The sequence below is a fragment of the Sipha flava genome, unplaced genomic scaffold (assembly GCF_003268045.1).
Source record: "Sipha flava isolate LNK unplaced genomic scaffold, YSA_version1 103_pilon_pilon, whole genome shotgun sequence".
Taxonomy (NCBI): domain Eukaryota; kingdom Metazoa; phylum Arthropoda; class Insecta; order Hemiptera; family Aphididae; genus Sipha; species Sipha flava.
Genome location: NW_020271717.1, coordinates 146,744 through 165,259, shown reverse-complemented (window position 1 = coordinate 165,259; position 18,516 = coordinate 146,744). Strand labels below are relative to the sequence as shown.

Genomic DNA, 18,516 nt, shown 5'->3' with positions numbered 1-18,516 from the left:
TATTATTATTATTATTATTATTATTATTATTATTATTATTATTATTATTATTATTATATCGATTGACACACGCTATAGTAGATATATTAGACCGATAAAGATGCATTCGTATACGTGATTGTTTGTCTAAATGTCTGTATGTATATGTGTGAGCGTATACGTATGTGAGTGTGTTTGAGTATAAATGTGTATGTATACATATAGTAGAAGAAGAAAAAAAACAACATTATATTGTAATCAGTAATCTAAAATGTATATTTAAGTTTACTAGAGCGTACGCAATGGTATCGGCTTAGTGAATCCTATTATAACCAACGCTTGGGTGTTATTCTATTACACCTGCAAAGGGTCAGCGTCGTGTAAATAATAATGAAAAAACAGTATTCATTAACCCTCAGTGTCCGTTGTATGTTATGTAACCCAATATAAACCATAAGTTATGAGCGTTGATTAGTATTTGAACGAGTCAAAACATATTTCGCCATTCAAAATGATATGGGTGAGTATAAATTATTATCAAATATACTATATTACATTTTGATTTTCCAGTTGTTAAATAATTGAAAATGTATTAGTTTATCTTAGTAAAGAAAATTTGTAAAAGTATATGTGTACAACTATGTTTATTTTATACTATTTTTCTTCGTGTTTGTACTCGTGTATGTTTCACGTTTTTACAGAATGTACAATAATGGATTTAAAAATTTACAGAATAAAAAATCACGTTTTGACAAAACTCAAATAATAATTATTTTAAAAACTAAGAAAAAAATGTTTCCTACTCATTTTCTAATCCATTTTTACCTCGTTATTTCATAATTCTACTCGATTTTTCAAATTGAAAAAGTTTTTATTTATTTTTTTTGACCCGTAAAATTCGTAAACTCAGTGTTTGTGTGATATTTGTTCGACATAAAAATGTTAATTATGATGAAACTATAGCTATTGAGAATGTACTTAACATTTATTCGTAACCACATAAGTCGAATACTGTCGTAACGATTTTTAATTATTCCCCTCAAACCTAACCCATTATAGTCCAATAAGTTAGAAGTTTAAATGTCAATTTTTTCAACATTGCATTATTTTTTAGAAGCCAAGAAGTTTTAAATTATTTTACTAATTTTATTCGGCTATTTAATAGAAATAAGAATATAAAAACGAGACAGTACAATATACAAATAATATCTGATGCATAGATATTATATCCAAATAATAATACGAATTGATTTTTACTTATTCAAAGTTATGTCAACGGGTTAAAAGTGTAAATGAAAAACGATTTTGAAAAATATAATCCAGACATTCAGTTCTTCGTTGTTTTACTTAAAAAATAAAATTATATATTATTCTAATAACTTACTTTTTTACAAAACAAAATGCAACTGCTTGATTAAACTTTTCTTTCGACTTGAATTAATTAATTAATTAGTTTTTGGAATAATGTTTGTTACCATGGATTCAGACAGGTACATGTCAACTTTAAATGATATACTGCGTCTTTTCATTATATAAAATGTAAATTTCACAAAACCTGAATGTATAGAAATGTGCAATGTGCACGATTTGGTGTTCTACTGTTTTTTTTTTATTAGTACTAGTTACATACACGTATAGGTAATACACGTTGCATACACTTGGAGGTTAAATCGCATACGTGTTCAATAAAAATATTTTAGTTTTAATCTTTCAAGCTGGTAGCACTCGTACTCTATAATAATCTATAATAAAATTATTTTTTATTTTTTTACAGCGAGTCTAATGACGAATTTATTTTTTCTGTACGGAATTTATGTTCTTACTATCGGACAAACTGCATTGAGTTCACAGTAAGTAAAAGTGTTATTTAACCACCATGTAGACAACTATTTTCTAATAACCATGATAAAAGTATGAAATAAATGTAGGGTATTAAACTTCGATACATAAAAAAATACAGAGTTGGCGTGGCTACTTCTTTGTTTGTCTTTCCCCGTAAAAAACATTCGATACCCTAATGACAATTAAAACCTCTCTTGCATAAGACAGGACACATTATTATTATTTGTAAATTTCGTGTTGCTGATAACTCATAGTCATCTTTATTACAACTTAAGTACCATTTGATTATTTTTTAAATAATTTGAATTAGTATGAAAATTAATTTGTTAAATATTTATTATATCATTTATACATTTATTTATTTTATTGTAAATTTACATCACTTTCTGTTCTGTTTCTATTGCTGAAAACCTGTTTTTATCAAGTTATATGGAAATTATTGCAGTGAAGTATAATGGCTGCATCCACGTAGATGCTACCAATTTTAAAAATAAGTGATGACATAGATATCTGTTTATATTTTAAAATCAATAATCATAAATTCACACTTATCTATTTTAAAATAAATAAAATAAGAAATTCATGGCATATAAATAATAAAATTAAATAATACGTTTCACTGTAATTAAATTCTAAATAAAAAGTATTTCCTAAAAAAATGTACCTATTTAATTATAAGTATCAAATATTATGGGATCAGTATATTTGGCCGACACTACATTTGTCCAACACTATGTTTGCCCGACAACCTCAAATTATATTATAAATAAATATGCGTCAAAAATTATTAAAAATTCCAATAAAATATTATGTTATATCTATTATGTTATTTACAAATTAAAGTTAAATTTTAAAATTATACGACTAATAATTGTGTCAAAAATTATTAATAACATAAACATTATATGATTTATAATTTAATGTTATGAGTGATTCCCCTAAAAAATGATAAATATGATCGATTTCCCCTGTCATTTATAATTGCACTAATACGTTTTTCTCATTCAGCGTATTCTTTGTAAGTTGAAGTATGTGCCCTTCCACAGCAGTGGCGTATCCAAGGGGGGGCTAAGGGGGCTATAGCCCCCCATAGGTCATGTTTATATGTATAGTTTATCTATCTACTAAACTAGTATACAATTATTTTTATTTAAGTATTTTAAAATATTAAAGTATTTGTATAAAGTAAATTTTGACAATTAACGAATAACAGTTGTTTGTCTTTGGCATAGATATTACAGATTACTAATACTTCTAGTTTCTACCATGATTATCACTATCTTTTTGATGGTTATCATGCAAGGTTGTGGTAAATCACTATCAAATATTTAATGACGTTGTCAATATGGGAAAAAGTGTTAATATTGAAATAAAAATACCACGAGTATGTAAAAGGCAAACTCAGAGAAAAAACTTTATTTCTGAAAATCCAGAAATATATTTTAAATGTTCTACTTTTATTCCTTTTCTTGACTATTTAATAGAATCAATGGATGCTCATTTTAATCAAAAGCTTATTGATGTTATGCCACTTGAAGGACTTATTCCGGCCAATTTAAATATGCATGACGATGATAATATTATTAAAGCTGCTAAAATATCTCTATGATGATACCTCATCTACAATCAGAGTTGAGCTGTTTATACGGAGGCAACAATGGAGTCAAAATACTATTCCAAAACCGAATTCTGCTGTTGATTCACTCTCTCATTACACCAATCTTCAACCTAACATTAAAATACTTTTAAAATTATTCGTAATTTCCAGTTACTTCTTCTACTCCGGAAAGAAGTTTTCTGCACTTAATCGCTTAAAAAATTATTTAAGAAACACCATGTCGGTAAACAGACTGAATGGATTAGCTATGGCTAATATAAATAAAAAAGAGCAATTCGATGAAAGTGAAATAATAACTGAATTTGCTAGAAATTCGCCTAAGAGGATGCAGCTTTCAGAGTGGATCAAGTGACTGAACACTGAAACCAAAATAATTATTATTATTATAAATTATATATTAATAAATATTTTTGAAACTATACTAAAATGCTTGAATTACATTTAAAAACTTGATGGTAGATGGTGGGGGGAGGGTCAAGGGTGAATTTTCATATCCTCTCTTACTTTACTTACTTACTAAAAAAGTGATTAGCCCCTCTCATTTAAAAATCCTGGCTACGCCACTGTTCCACAGTGCTTGATTTGGCAAAATTAAAGAAGGGAACTCTGTTGGTTTAAAAAAAAATTGCGTCCCCAAAACTTGTTAAGCGTTATAATTATAACGTATTAATATAATAGGGGGACGCTAAAATTTCTAAAAATTAGAAGGAGTACTCCGCCCTCCTGCATTCCCCCTCAAGTCGAGCACTGCCCATCCACGAATTATATCTTCAGCTCTCCGTTTCATTTGAATTTGTTCTTTTTTAATTTCTTCGATAATTGTATAAACACCTACATGACATTTTATTTTTGGTAACACAATTGAGAACTTAATAATATACTCATAATATACCATATTCAGGGCCATATTTAGGAATCTGACACCAGGGAGCAACAATAAAAAACGCCTCATTATACCTAATACAAATTTCTGTGGGTTGAAAAAGATCTTTCTGAAGAACAATTCGTTGCTGGTGAACACAAAAACATCAATGTCAATATAAGAATAGATTGCTTGTAAATCTTTGGACTTATCGACAGTACTCGACCGTTACCGAGTATGTGTATATATGTCGTGACGCCGTGATTGGTGATATATATATTTTTTTTTGATACACTTTTTATTTTGTAAAGAAGTTTCACTTCAAAAATATTAGATCATTAAATATTGAATATATAAAAAAATTAGCCGCCCTCTTATATTCAGCCGCCCTTGGACAACAGTACCCTGTAGCACCCCCCTAAATACGGACCTAACTATATTATACTACTATACTATACTTAATACTCAGTACCTTTTCATATAGAACGATAATATCCATGATAAAATATTCGTCTGATTTAGTTTTTTTTTTTTTTTAATTATTGTATATTTATATTGTATATTAATAAATAATAATAATAATAAAATAATGAAATAATAATAAAATATTGTACATCAGTATTACGTACAGTAAAAATATATAAAATATATTGTTGGGCCTCGGGCAAATGTTGTGTCGAGCAAATGTAGTGTCGGGCAAACGTAGTGTCGGACAAATGTAGTGTCGAGCAAATGGAGTCGGACAATTGAAATGTCGGACAAACATGTCAGACCCAAATATTATATCAGTTTCTATAGGAGATTTCATATAATTAAATCCGCTTTATTTACGTAGGTAGAAGTAAATAAAATACTTATTGTTATTAGATACTTAACCTACAACCATTACAATATTTCAACCCATGCACATCATCCTAGCTTGCCTGCTGCTCTTCTAGTTACAGTAAATATTATAATTTTAAAATTTACTTTCAAAATCAATTCTACTGTGCAGTGACGTAACTGGGAAAAAATCTAGGGGGGGGAGGCAAAATAATATATTTATTATTACCAAAACCCTAAAACTCATAGGCGGTACTAGACCCTCTTGGCAGGGGGGCAGGAAATACTTTAAGTAAAATATTAACACTATTTTGTCTAAATCTTTGGCCTAGCAATACTATAAAAAAAGTATTTTATTGATAACTATTTTAACTTATTTCAAATAAGATAATTTTGTAAAATGAATAATACACTTACAAATACCTACATTTATATTAATTTATCTAATAAAATTTTAAAATAATAACTTACCACAATTTACCTGTGATGGTTCTCATAGGCAGACCCAGAGTGATACATTTGAGTGTGCCCTGTCATTTTTTGATTACTTTTTCAAAATATGAAGGAGAGGCTATAAACACGTACATGTAAACCGTGTTATGATTTAAATTCTAAAACTAAAGGCTTCGTTAATGATGTAAAATAACGATTGGTAAGATATACAGTGTATATTATACACGTAATTATTATTTCAGACTTATTCTGAATACTTGCAATATTACTTACAAAAAACTAAAATTTAATTAATGTGTATGCACATATATTCTCAATTGTAATTATTTAATTTTTTTATTCGCATTATTCACATTAGAGTGTGCCAAGGGACACCCGGCACACCTCGTAGAGCCTCGTATGATGGTTCTTGTATGAAAAAGTGGTATAAAGTTTTTATTTTTTTACTTTGGTTTGTGTTCATAATTTTTATTGTAATTAATACTATCTAAAAAACTCAAGAATACTAAATAAAATACACACTTCAAATCAAAGTATAAAATCATACAAAACTTTTGTGATACATATAATAATAAAGTAATAATATTGGTTCATGATTTGTCAATGATAAAAATAAATTATAATAATATTGAAAATGTTGACGCAAAAAATCTTATCAGCATATTTACACGAATAGCTCCCACGGTTGTAGATAATAATATTATTACTTACAACCATACAGACTCTAAATAAGCATGTAATATAAGGGGTTACCAACTAATATTTGAAATGTATAGGGAGAGTAAGAACTCGAAGGGGGGGGGGGGCAGCCGCCTACCTTGCCCCTCTCGTAGTACCGCCTATGCTGACACCACTTTCCCTCTTAAAACATATTTTTATTGTATGTATTTTATACAATATATCTAATTGTTTGATTTTTACATAAGTCTTTTAGCTCATTTTGTGGTTTAGATAAACATAAATTTTAGGTAGCAGGTACTAGGTACCAATATTGTTAAATAATACCCATAAGAGTTTATTAATAAAAGGTACAATTTGTATTGTTGGATTATCTGGGGGGGTAAAATTATACCTTTATCTCTCAAAAAATTGACAGGGGGCACTTGCCCCCCTTGCCACCCCATAATTACGCTACTGCAACTGTGCCTATTTTTGGAAATAAAAATCTTCAAACATTGTATAGCATTTCAGATATTGCCAAATATATTAATCACATAGCACATTAATATTGTTATTATTATACAAATATTCGCTAAGTACTGATTTCAGTGATTTGTTCTTCTATATTTCCAGCTCAGAATTATCTAATCATGTATATTATAATTTTTAATTGCATTGCAATGAATTTTACTGAGTACTTTAAAGTTTTTATTTTTAAAGAAATATTTACAATCTGTATTAAAATAAACAATGAGTAAAAAAAACCGATGTTTATTTACAAGACTCGATAATAATATTGAAGGTTTTTTTTTAACAAGATGTTAAGTTGATAGGCCATTAATTTTTAAAGTGAAGTAGAAGATTTTTGGGAAGATTAATGAATAAGAGTTTAGATGTGTGTGATAATGGGTGTTAAAAATAGTGTAAGTTTTAATACGTGTGGGAGGTCATATGTCGTTGACATTTGTAAATTGTTATATAACTCACATACTTACAACTTACATACCATGAAGCATTAGAGATTAGATGTATTCTTATGAAAATAACGGAACATTTTGATGTTAGAAGTTTTAGCTACCTATTCCCTTTAATTGGATGCCGTAAGTGGTTATTGTATGAATTATTCATTCATATAACAAAGGTTTAGTGTTAAGAGATAAGTTTTTCACTACATCGTTTTCTTTACCGATAGAGTCTGAAATTAAAAACTTTTCTTTTTAGTTTAATGTAAAAAGCTTATTTTAGTTTTTTGTCTAGATCAGCGTTTCCCAAACTGTAGTCCTCACAAATACCGGAGGAGGTCCGTGAACGTAAATTAAAAATACACAAAGTACCTATATATAAAAACGAATATATTGATGTAGTATTCGTATTACATGCGAAATACTGTTGATAATAAATACATTGTTGAAATAGTTATCGTTGAAAAGCAGTTAAGATTAGAGACAGACTGATCGCGTTGGTTTATCGTTATTTATCATAAAAATATGTGCATTTATTTCAGAAAATAAAACAATCGATTTAGTATTATTATTTATTATTGTTTTTAATTTTTATTTGTATTAAAGGTTCCTTGATCATTTATATTATCTTTAAAGAGTTTGGCGGAACAATAATTTGGGAAACGCTAATCTAAATGAACAACCTAAGTCATTAACCTAAATATCCGGCAACGTTTTTAGTAGGGATTATGTTATTATTCATTTTTATCGAGTAATTTATACTAGGACGAAACGTAAAATTAATGCAATACGAACTTCTTTATATTGATTTTCATCGTCCAGAGTTCAGACCCGTTTCGCAATTAGTATGGTTTTGAAAATACCCAGCAGCCAGAGTTAAATCAGTGTTTGATACGATAATGCCTGTACCATAAAGGAATGTAGTTACTATAGTGTCAGCTGCATGTGATATGTAAGAGGTAAAATGTTGAACAGGGTGTGAACTAGAGGTATGTTTGCCTTATGGTACTATAAAGTTAAAATAAAAAAAATTTCAAATGTTCGTTTCAAGCGCTATCCTTTATCGTTACTCATAATATTATTCATCACTATGACGCTATCCTCGTTCTCTTTACTTCTATAGTAGGTTTGAGCGTTTACAGGAATTTTTTTCGGCACTGTTACGCGCGGCGTCACAAGCGTTCGGCCGGCCCGACGTACAGGTACCGGCCACACGTATCCGATTGCACGTCGTCGTCCTCTACCGTTTCTGTCATGGACGACGGCTGCGAAGTACCACGACGACCACTGCCAGCTCCACCGCAGCCGGCCTTGCCGGCAACCGAAATATTGAAGCCATCATCAGCACCGCGATCGACCACTGTACGATCGGAACCACCATCGACCACCGAATTATCGAAGCGGCCACCAACACCGTCGACCACTGAAGTATCGAGAAAATTACTGTTGCCACCACCGCTCTCCCGCCAAGGGCTTTACAAACACTTGTTACTGGTCACCGGGCAGGTGCACCACGAGTACATCGGCGAGTGTTCGATCGCGGCACAAGTGCGCGACCTTCAAGACCTCGGCTCAATGTTGCCCGTTACCAGTGCCGGTGATTTCGTGCTGGTCCAAGTGGGCACAGGCTGGCGTCTCAACATCCGGCTGCTGGACGTGTTGGTCGACCGGCTGGGAAACGTATCCGTGTACGTGGACAAGAAATACTACAGCAAAACGATGACCAAACACTGCCGGAACATCGGCCCCCGGTGCAAGTTACTCGTCAGTCTTGTGCCCGTGCTCGAGCAGCTCGAATCTGGTGCTGTAGCACAGTCCACATCGGAAGCCGATGACGGTTTCCGCATGTATGACCCCGACTGGATTCCAGTGCCCGCGTTGCCACCCCTGCCTCGCAACTTCACTGGCAACACTGAGAAGCAAATCGAATATTTGACGTGGCGGCTGTGCGTCCGGGACAGACGTCGTAATTTCTACTACAAAATCGATAAAGATTCACCGCTATCCACCCTGAGGTACACACACAAGCACCAGCTGTTCCTGGCTCTCCGCAACCTGTCGCCGTCTCCCTAACCCCGCGCCACTTATCATCGCACGGTCCGTTGGCACAATTAGGTAGTGTGGTGGAGGGATTGAACTCGACCGCCTTCGCCTTAACCCATGTATAACCTCGCACTTTATACAAACAAACAATTCGGTTTAGTCCGAAGCACCACTATTCCATCACGATGATCCCTCGAAATGTCAACCCTATTTGCGCCAATGGTAAACACGCATTTTATACCATGCTATATTGTGTATAGTCGAAGGTTCGCCGGCATTTTCACGTTACAAAACATTATCTCTAATACATAAATACTTATTACTAAGATTTAACGATGAATTCTCACTAGCTTCATAAATTTCATGATATGCATAACGTACAAAATACCAATGACCACGTGTATACAACAATCATATTATTAAATATGAGTCTAGATATTTAAAAAAAAAAAGGAGCGTGCGTGTTACAAATACAAGTGGTGTACGGTCATAATAAGACATAGAAACACCGGGTGTTCATAATTTATACGTATACTTTAATGTACTTATTTAATTTCATTATGTGTTATAATATTGTGCTTAATGTTATCCTGGAGCACTTTTTCCGAGAAATGCATGCTGCGTAATGAATCAAATTTAAAGCAAGCGCATCTACATACGTGCTACAATACGTATTATTTATACATAATATAGAACGTGGATGCACGTGTAACCATACAACATAAAATCGTGCAAAATATTAAAATATTTTATGTACTACACGTTAACATTGAATTGGTCATTTTATTATGTTTTTTACCGCTATAAAGTACGATTTAGAAGAAGCCATTAGCCAGCTGCGTATTCACTTGTTTATGTATAACATTAATACTTATTTGTTGTAATTATACCTTTGTAAACCACGAAACATGGTACTACATTACAACTCCTAAATCGTATACCTATTGGTTACCTGTAATATCTATTTAAGACTAATTTATATAGTTAACATATATTCTTAGATATGGCAGTGCACAACGTAAATATGTTATATGAACTAATAATAATAACATCACAACTATTGACATAGCCGTATATCTTGTATCTAAGCTGCTTATCTGCTTATTGTGTTTAAAGTAAAAATATATGTAAAAATCAATCTGTTTAATTATCCTTCCTAGACTTACGTATATACCATATCTTTCTAATCTGTAACAAATTTTTAATCGACCTACCTTTAGTTCCTTGTAAAATATCTTTACTTCGCCCAAAATAAAAGGCGCTACCTATTTAAGAAAAAATTTATAAATTGTTTTCTAAACATCATGCACATTCATGTGTCACCATGTTACAGTGATCAGAGTGACATTACCGAGAGCGAAAATGTCGTTTTTGAGACTAGCTTGTCGCTCACGGATATATTACCGATCAATCCGAAGAATTATGACAAAAACCGCGCGCCCAAAGTTCAAGGGCAACCAACTATTGTTTACTTTCATGTGACAGTGCTGTCTTTAGATTCAATCAATGAAGAATCGATGGTAAACAAACATTTTAAACGCACAGAGACATTAGTTACAGCAATGCAAAGATAAATAAAATAAATATACCTAAATAATCATTTTTAAAATGGTTGATTATGTTTGATATGGTCATATCATAATAAATGGGTACTATTAATATGATCATAACTATTTTGATAGATATAACATCATTCCAATCACGTGTAATCTATAGCTTGTCACTCTTCTCGTATTATTTAATAGTACCTAATGCAATAGTGTATGGTGTTTATATTGCCCATTTTCAATAGAAATAACTACAAATATATTTCTTGGGTCTGCTTGTCCTCTGTCGATACCACGTAAAAAGACTCTCACATTGCCCCCAATGTTGGCTGGGGAAAACTTATGAATAGATCAAATTTTTTCTAACTTAAATTATCTAATATACATTTTTTTAACATTTTCCGGATAAAGTTGATATTTCTTAATTATAAACGAAAAGTTATACATTAGTCAACATGTAAGGCTAATATTAACATTACCCATAATGTGCTGCAGGTGAGTGAACATTAAATATATTACCAGACCTATCTATTTTTTATGCACTATAACGTTACCAAATTATATTTATATAGTTATAATTATATAGTATAGTTATCTGTAACTATTAAAACAAAATGAAAATATCCATATAAAAATAAATTAGATTTCAAATAAGAATATTTCCACCAATATAAATCGACTAATGCTGCTTGCTTCAATATTTGTCATAATTAATTTCAATGATGTTCCCAACAATTATTTTTGAAAGTATTAATAAATAATCATAAATTCCCGACCATTAAAATTTTATATTTTTCACACCAATAAGTGTAAACGACAACGAATTAAATTAAAGTTCATTATATATGTTTTATATTAGTTCCGTAAAGTATGTAATAAGTATACAATAACATTATATTGTAATAATTTAACATTATTTGGTCAAAATATCAACATACCTCTTTTGAAATAACAATTTTTATTTTCTTAATTAGTTGAAATTTTGTTAAAAAAATAATACTCCGAACCACGTCAGTATCAAAGCGTTTGTATAGGTATATATGTATAATAAATATGTACAATAAGTATACAAAGCGTATCTTGGTTTTAGACATACGTGGCAGACATATTTTTGGCGCAAAGTTGGCGTGACCAGAGACTTCGACTTCCAGAAAATATGAGTGAAGATTATCGTATACTTGATGTCGAATGGTTACACGAAATATGGAGACCAGATTGTTTTTTCAAAAACGCAAAAAAAGTCACGTTTCACGAAATGAGTATACCCAATCATTACCTATGGTTATACCACGACAAGACTTTATTATACATGTCCAAGTAGGTGTCACGTAAAGCGAGGGTAGTAAAAGGAAATGAAAAAACTATAATCAGTATACGTTTTCATGGTACTCGCATTCCGACATTATTATTATAAATCAACTTTACAACTATTTTTAATAAATAAATAATTAATAAATCATAATTACTTATTATTACTTCATAATTAATAGACAATTCGTCCAATTCTTATTTTACTTAATTTAAAAATAGAAGAATAGCGTTCTAAACATATTTTCTATAAAATACATTTATGTAGGTCAGTGGCGTTCTCAGGAATTTTCAATGGGGGGGGGACTCTGAAAATTTACTAGAATACAAAAGTGGGGGCTCTGCCCCCACACCCCCATAATCATAATAATTACAAATTTTGTACTATTTTTAAAAACCACATTATCACAAATTTTCACCAAATTGTTAAATTGATAGCGCGGTCGTGTCATAGAACATGTTCTATGGTCGTGCTCCAATTCAACTTGGTAACTGTGATACTGGTAACTAATGACGTATAAACCACTAAATTATAATCAATAAAATCAATAATCAATTATTAATAAACTATTGAAATAATTTAAAAAAATACGGCCAATGGGGGGGGGGGTTCAAACCCCACGACCCCCCCCCTGTGAGTACGCCACTGATGTAGGTACATTTTCTTTAAACTTGCTCTTACTGCATACATTTTTTTAGACGTTTAGATTTGTGTAGGTAATTATATTAAATAATCGCAGTATTTTTTTTGCTGACTTTAGATTGACGCTGGTATTATCGTGTGCAATGAAATTTGAATCATATCCACATGACACACAAATATGTTCCATGATGATCGAAAGCTGTAAGTGCACAAATAATATATCAACTATAGTGGCGCCGAACACATACTTTTATGGGGCAGTTCGCCCCTTCATTTAGCTATGGTGGTGGGTGTCTGGTGTTTGGGAGGATAAATTTACACTCAAGTAAATCTTAAAAATGTACAAATTAAGAGACAATCGATCTGTAGATGGTAGAATGTTATGATACGATAGAGAAATTCGCCTATCAATCCATGTCTTTATACCATATCAAGTATAAAGACGTACATTGTCATTTATATCTATTTCGCACACATGATGAAGCTAAACGCCTTTTGATTCCCAGTGTTTAAAAGTGATTATACAGCATGCAAATACATGTTCAATATTATTAAAAAAATATTGACGAACATTGACGATGACCATCAATGTACCAATATTATTGAAAAATTATTAAACATAATATCATTATCAAATTACCAGGTCCGTCATCAAATAGTAAATCAGATTTAAATTCGCTTTAAATAATTTATTCATTTTAATTATAAACAATTATGTCTGATAATTTAGATAATACTATAATAGCTCTTGCTCTAGCTATTTCTTTTCTTGATAAAAGGAAGAAAAACGGAAGCAGAGGTTTTGGGCTAATGAGAGATTGCAAAAGCAAAATAAGTATAATTGTGAAAATCTGTTATCTGAGCTACGATTAAACCAACCTGAAGACTATTGAATTTTTTTTAAGAACGAACGAGTCATGCTATGATGAACTTTTAACTTTAGTTATTCCATTAATAAAGAAACAAAATACAATAATGCGAGAATCGATTTCAGCCAGCCAAAGACTTTTCTTGACTCTGCCTTACTTAGCCACTGGTAACACATTTGAAGATCTCAAATTTATTTTATTAATTTATTTTTATTGACAGTGCATCAATAAAAATCAAATATTTTTAATTTGTTCAATATTATTGATCAATCCTTCAATATTGCCAATACACGATCAATATTATTGACAATATCAAATACTGATCAATATAATTGACCGTGTATGGGCCGCTTAAAGCATGCAAATACATCTTTTAAATATTTGAAAGTAGTTACTTAAATTACCAATAGCCCAGTGAAACATTTTTAAATAACAGTTGTTTAAAAAATGAAATAAAGCATTTTTTGTTTCACATTTCTTTAATTTTAATAACGTATTTAATATTTAAATAATTAAATCTATATTTATATACGCTTCAAATTGATATTAAGTGTTTTTTTTTCTAAAACTACTATGAAGTAGGTAAGCAATACGTAAGGTAAATACGAATAAGTAATAATTAATACCTAATTTATAATTATCATTTTCAGTCTGTATGATTATTGAATTATGATAAAATATGAGGCATTTTACTCGATTATAATTTATATTATTATTATTATGTGCTGTTTTAAGTGGCACATTTAACAATAAATACAATCGTATTCTAAAATAGACTTAATAGTTCCGTCTTTCGGTTATAAACCCCCTAGATACGTCACTGCTGAATAGTACCTACCTAATAGATGAAATTGGAGTAATAAATTGCGAGCGAAGTGAGTGACTTCATGATGAAATTAAATTAACAATATAATTATTCAATCATATAACCAGTCATTATTTTGCTCTAACTTTTTAGGTGGTGGTATTAACAAATGTTTATACTTTGCTCCACTAAATAAAATTCAAGTCGGCACCACTGATCAACTATACTTAGATTTAAAAAGTCTTTTATTTATGTAAATACAGCAATATTTGTTATTAACTCTGTAATCTTGTGTTACTTTGAAATCTCAATAATTAATTCAAGTTTCTACGGCATGTTATTCAGTATAATTCAGTTTGTTTTTCAATCATACGAAATGTATTTACGCTTTAATATTAAGTACCATAATATGGAGTAATTTTTTTAATTGTTCTCAATTTATTTAATTTTTTTCGTTTAACTTTTATTACAATAAATAAAGATACCTATTCAGAGACGGATTTCCCATTAGGCATTTTAGCTGCCTAGAGCGGCAAATTCTGTAGTGTTTTATTAAAAAACATCAATCGTATGAAAAAATAATTAGAAAATTAATTACTTTATATTTACGAAAAATAATTCTACGATAATATGTGCATTTTGTTAATATGTTAAAGGAATTTTGGGGGAAAATAAATACCCACACTATTACACTATATTACTAATTTGACTGTAGATTTATAATACTATGAATTTATTATGAAAATCTGTTTTTATTAAAATTTAGTGGATATTTTTTCAAAATAAACAAATTAATAAAATCAAAAAAAAAATAGTCTAAAAATTCAAATGGATATAGGTACATATGTTTATATATTTAATATTTAGATTAGGTATTTTGGAAGGAGTAATATAACTTCTTCACCTATTATAGGGGCGACAAATTGTTGGTGCCTATATCCGTAAAAGAGATAAATCCACCTCTGTACCTATTTTTTTCTAATTAATTAATTTCAGTTAAATTATATATGATTTCCTTTATAGTCTAAAAAAAATTTCTTTCATTATTTTTTTCTTGTAGATTTTAATTACTTAATATAACTAAAAATGTTTTCTTTTGTATTATCTGAAAAAACATGAAAATTAAAATTAATTTAGGATACAAAAATTTGACTTAAAAAAATAATATATTAATTTTCATAACATTAAGGTATATTATTGAATACTAATTATTTTGTGTTATAATTAATCTAATTTTCTTTATAAATATCAAACGCGTTTTTGCATTAGGCAACGCATTTAACGCAATTATTTTACTTTTCAGTATCTCACACAACTCACGATTTGGTTTTTATATGGAATATGACAGATCCATTAGTGGTGAATCCAGAAATTGAATTACCTCAACTCGATATATCAAATAATTTTACTACTGACTGCACAATAGAATATTCAACAGGTACGAAAAATTAATGTATCATATCTACGAGTATATAATAAACGTGTAGGTGCGAGTTATATGCGTTTTAAACACTACTGCATTCTTCAGAACAATTTTAACGATTATTTACGAATTTGTTTTAGATATCTCAGATAAATAATTATGTTTTAAAATAGTTATTTATAACATTTAGGAAATTTCACCTGTTTGGCCGTGGTGTTCAATTTGCGACGACGTTTAGGGTACCATTTGTTCCATACATACATTCCTTCAGCACTAATTGTAGTCATGTCATGGATTTCGTTTTGGATAAAACCTGAAGCTATCCCGGCTAGAGTAACGTTGGGCGTGACTTCGTTACTGACGCTCGGTAATGTTGATCAACAAAATAAAAATTATAACTTTTTAACCTAAAACCAATGATTTTCGATCAGCTACGCAAAACACTCAGTCACAGCAGTCCCTCCCACCGGTCTCTTATGTTAAGGCTATTGACATATGGATGTCATCGTGTTCAATTTTTGTTTTTTTGTCCCTGATGGAATTTGCCGTGGTCAATAACTATATGGGACCAGTAGCGACTAAAGTGATGAAAGGATATTCAGAAGAAGATATTAGAGGAGGAGACGAATTCAAGGTAATATACAGACATACAGTATATTTAAATCACATAATAAAAACTAGAGGAATTAAGTTGTTTTTAATTTTGATGACCAAACTAAATGGTTCCTACAAAATCGATTGTCTTGCTTCAGTATCAATTTCTTCAATACATATAAATTTATATATATTATATATTATATATATTATACTATTATATATATTATAAATATAAATTGAATAAATATGGTGAATAATAACTTAAAATCAAATAAAATTACATGTGAACACTCAGTACCATGACAAAATTTAATAAAACATTGATCACATCTGATTATATTTCGAAAAAACTTAAAATTTTCTAAAAATGCTAAACTATATATCCTGAAATTAATTTACACTTTAAATGGGTTTTGGGACGATCAAAAAATATCTTTGAAACTAATTTCGTAATTCCTCAAGTAAGTTGTAAATTAAGTTTTAACTTATTTATTTTAAACATAAAAAATATACAATTAATTTTACAGCTAAAGTACCTATATGATTATGGTTTTAGGAATTGGACCCTAAAAACCGAAGTCCTATCAGAAGTATGGCTACTGTAGCCACCGTGCCACAGTATCCGACTTTCTGCAATGGTCGCGCAATTGCATTGTACATAGACAAGTTTTCCAGGTTCTTTTTTCCGTTTTCATTTTTCCTACTTAACGTCGCCTACTGGACTTCGTTTTTATAAGTAACTGCTATCTAAGTATTTTTCTGTACATACCCACAGACTTGCACTATATGACGTCAGTTTCACATTGCTGCTATAATGACAATGCACTAAACATTATTCTGATATGAGTAATAGAAAATAAAATGTAGGTACACTACTTGTATTGTTTATTAGTTGATAAGACATGTCATATATTAAGATAATATAATGACAAAAAAAATATCAAATATATGTTAGTATTTATATGTGTATAAGGTTTATAAGTTAAATACTAGACAGTTATTGATAATTTATGTATAAGCCAATAAATGATCTACACTTAAAAAAATGTGAGTTGAACATAAACCTTAAAAAATAATGATTATATCAATGTATAATAATTAGTATATTATACATGTGCATGGTTATTAATTTAAATTTAATTTTACTCGATAATACTATTATGTTAATAGAAAATACACTTATTAAGGGACTACTATTTTAATGAAAAACATATGAATAAATTAATAATGTAGCAATAGTATATTGTAACATATTAATATACCTGCCGATTATTGTGTAAATTAATTAAATTATTATTATAATAATACATTTCGTACTTGATTAAGCGTTTATATATTTTTTTTTTATGGATTTCTCTATATGTTGCATATAAATAAATATACACAAAAATATTATAAGTATGGCTTTTGAATCTATAATTTATTTGTACATAATTATAATATAGTACCTACATTAATTTATAATTACATACCTATATAGGTACCAACTATTAAGTAAAATCAAAATCAAGGATAACAATATCTTATGGACAACTAAACAGAACTATGATTGTAACAATAGAGCTAAAACTTGCAATAAACATAAATGCTGAAAGTATAATTGACATTTATTAAAAATTAGATAATTATTTACGCCATATAACCTTGTAATCATTTTGTTATAATTCATAATAATAAATAACTTTCAGATATATATTTAATTTGTATCAGATTGCTATGTAACGTAAGATATATTGTAAATAAGTAGTTTTTTTTTTTTTTTAATAGAGTTGTAAATTAAAAAATAATGAATTGTAATATATATTACAATATAATAATAATGAGTCAATGTAATATTAAATATTACATTAACTCATTAGTATTAACTACTAGTGGTAAGCTTTATGCAAGCACAAATAACCTGAAAAAAGATCTAGTAAGGCCTATAATACTGCAATAAGCTCTTCCAAGTACAAAAGTATTTATTATATTGGTTTCTGCACTAACAAGAATTAGTTCTGAAAAATATGTTTCCTTCAAATGTTTTAAAGACAAATCTCTTGTTTTTTGTCAGAAACATATAATACATCTATTCTATTTGAAT

The 18,516-nt window shown here is 29.6% G+C and overlaps 1 protein-coding gene across 3 annotated transcripts in view; it reads left to right on the top strand.

Annotated features, from left to right (window-relative positions):
* Positions 1-17,485, top strand: part of LOC112682597 (glycine receptor subunit alpha-4) — a 20,252-nt gene extending 2,767 nt beyond the window's left edge. The window contains exons 2-11 of one of the 3 annotated variants that reach the window (XM_025553236.1): positions 264-499; positions 1,754-1,829; positions 8,341-9,213; positions 10,575-10,761; positions 11,879-12,105; positions 12,858-12,940; positions 15,717-15,851; positions 16,027-16,203; positions 16,268-16,470; positions 16,990-17,485. In XM_025553236.1, the coding sequence (XP_025409021.1) occupies positions 496-499; positions 1,754-1,829; positions 8,341-9,213; positions 10,575-10,761; positions 11,879-12,105; positions 12,858-12,940; positions 15,717-15,851; positions 16,027-16,203; positions 16,268-16,470; positions 16,990-17,169 (2,145 nt within the window). In that variant the 5' untranslated portion in view covers positions 264-495 and the 3' untranslated portion in view covers positions 17,170-17,485. Of the gene's footprint in view, positions 1-263; positions 500-1,368; positions 1,618-1,753; positions 1,830-8,340; positions 9,214-10,574; positions 10,762-11,878; positions 12,106-12,857; positions 12,941-15,716; positions 15,852-16,026; positions 16,204-16,267; positions 16,471-16,989 lie in introns of those variants that run through there. The other 2 variants (XM_025553245.1, XM_025553252.1) reach the window with 2 other exon arrangements.
* The last annotated feature ends 1,031 nt before the right edge of the window (positions 17,486-18,516 follow it).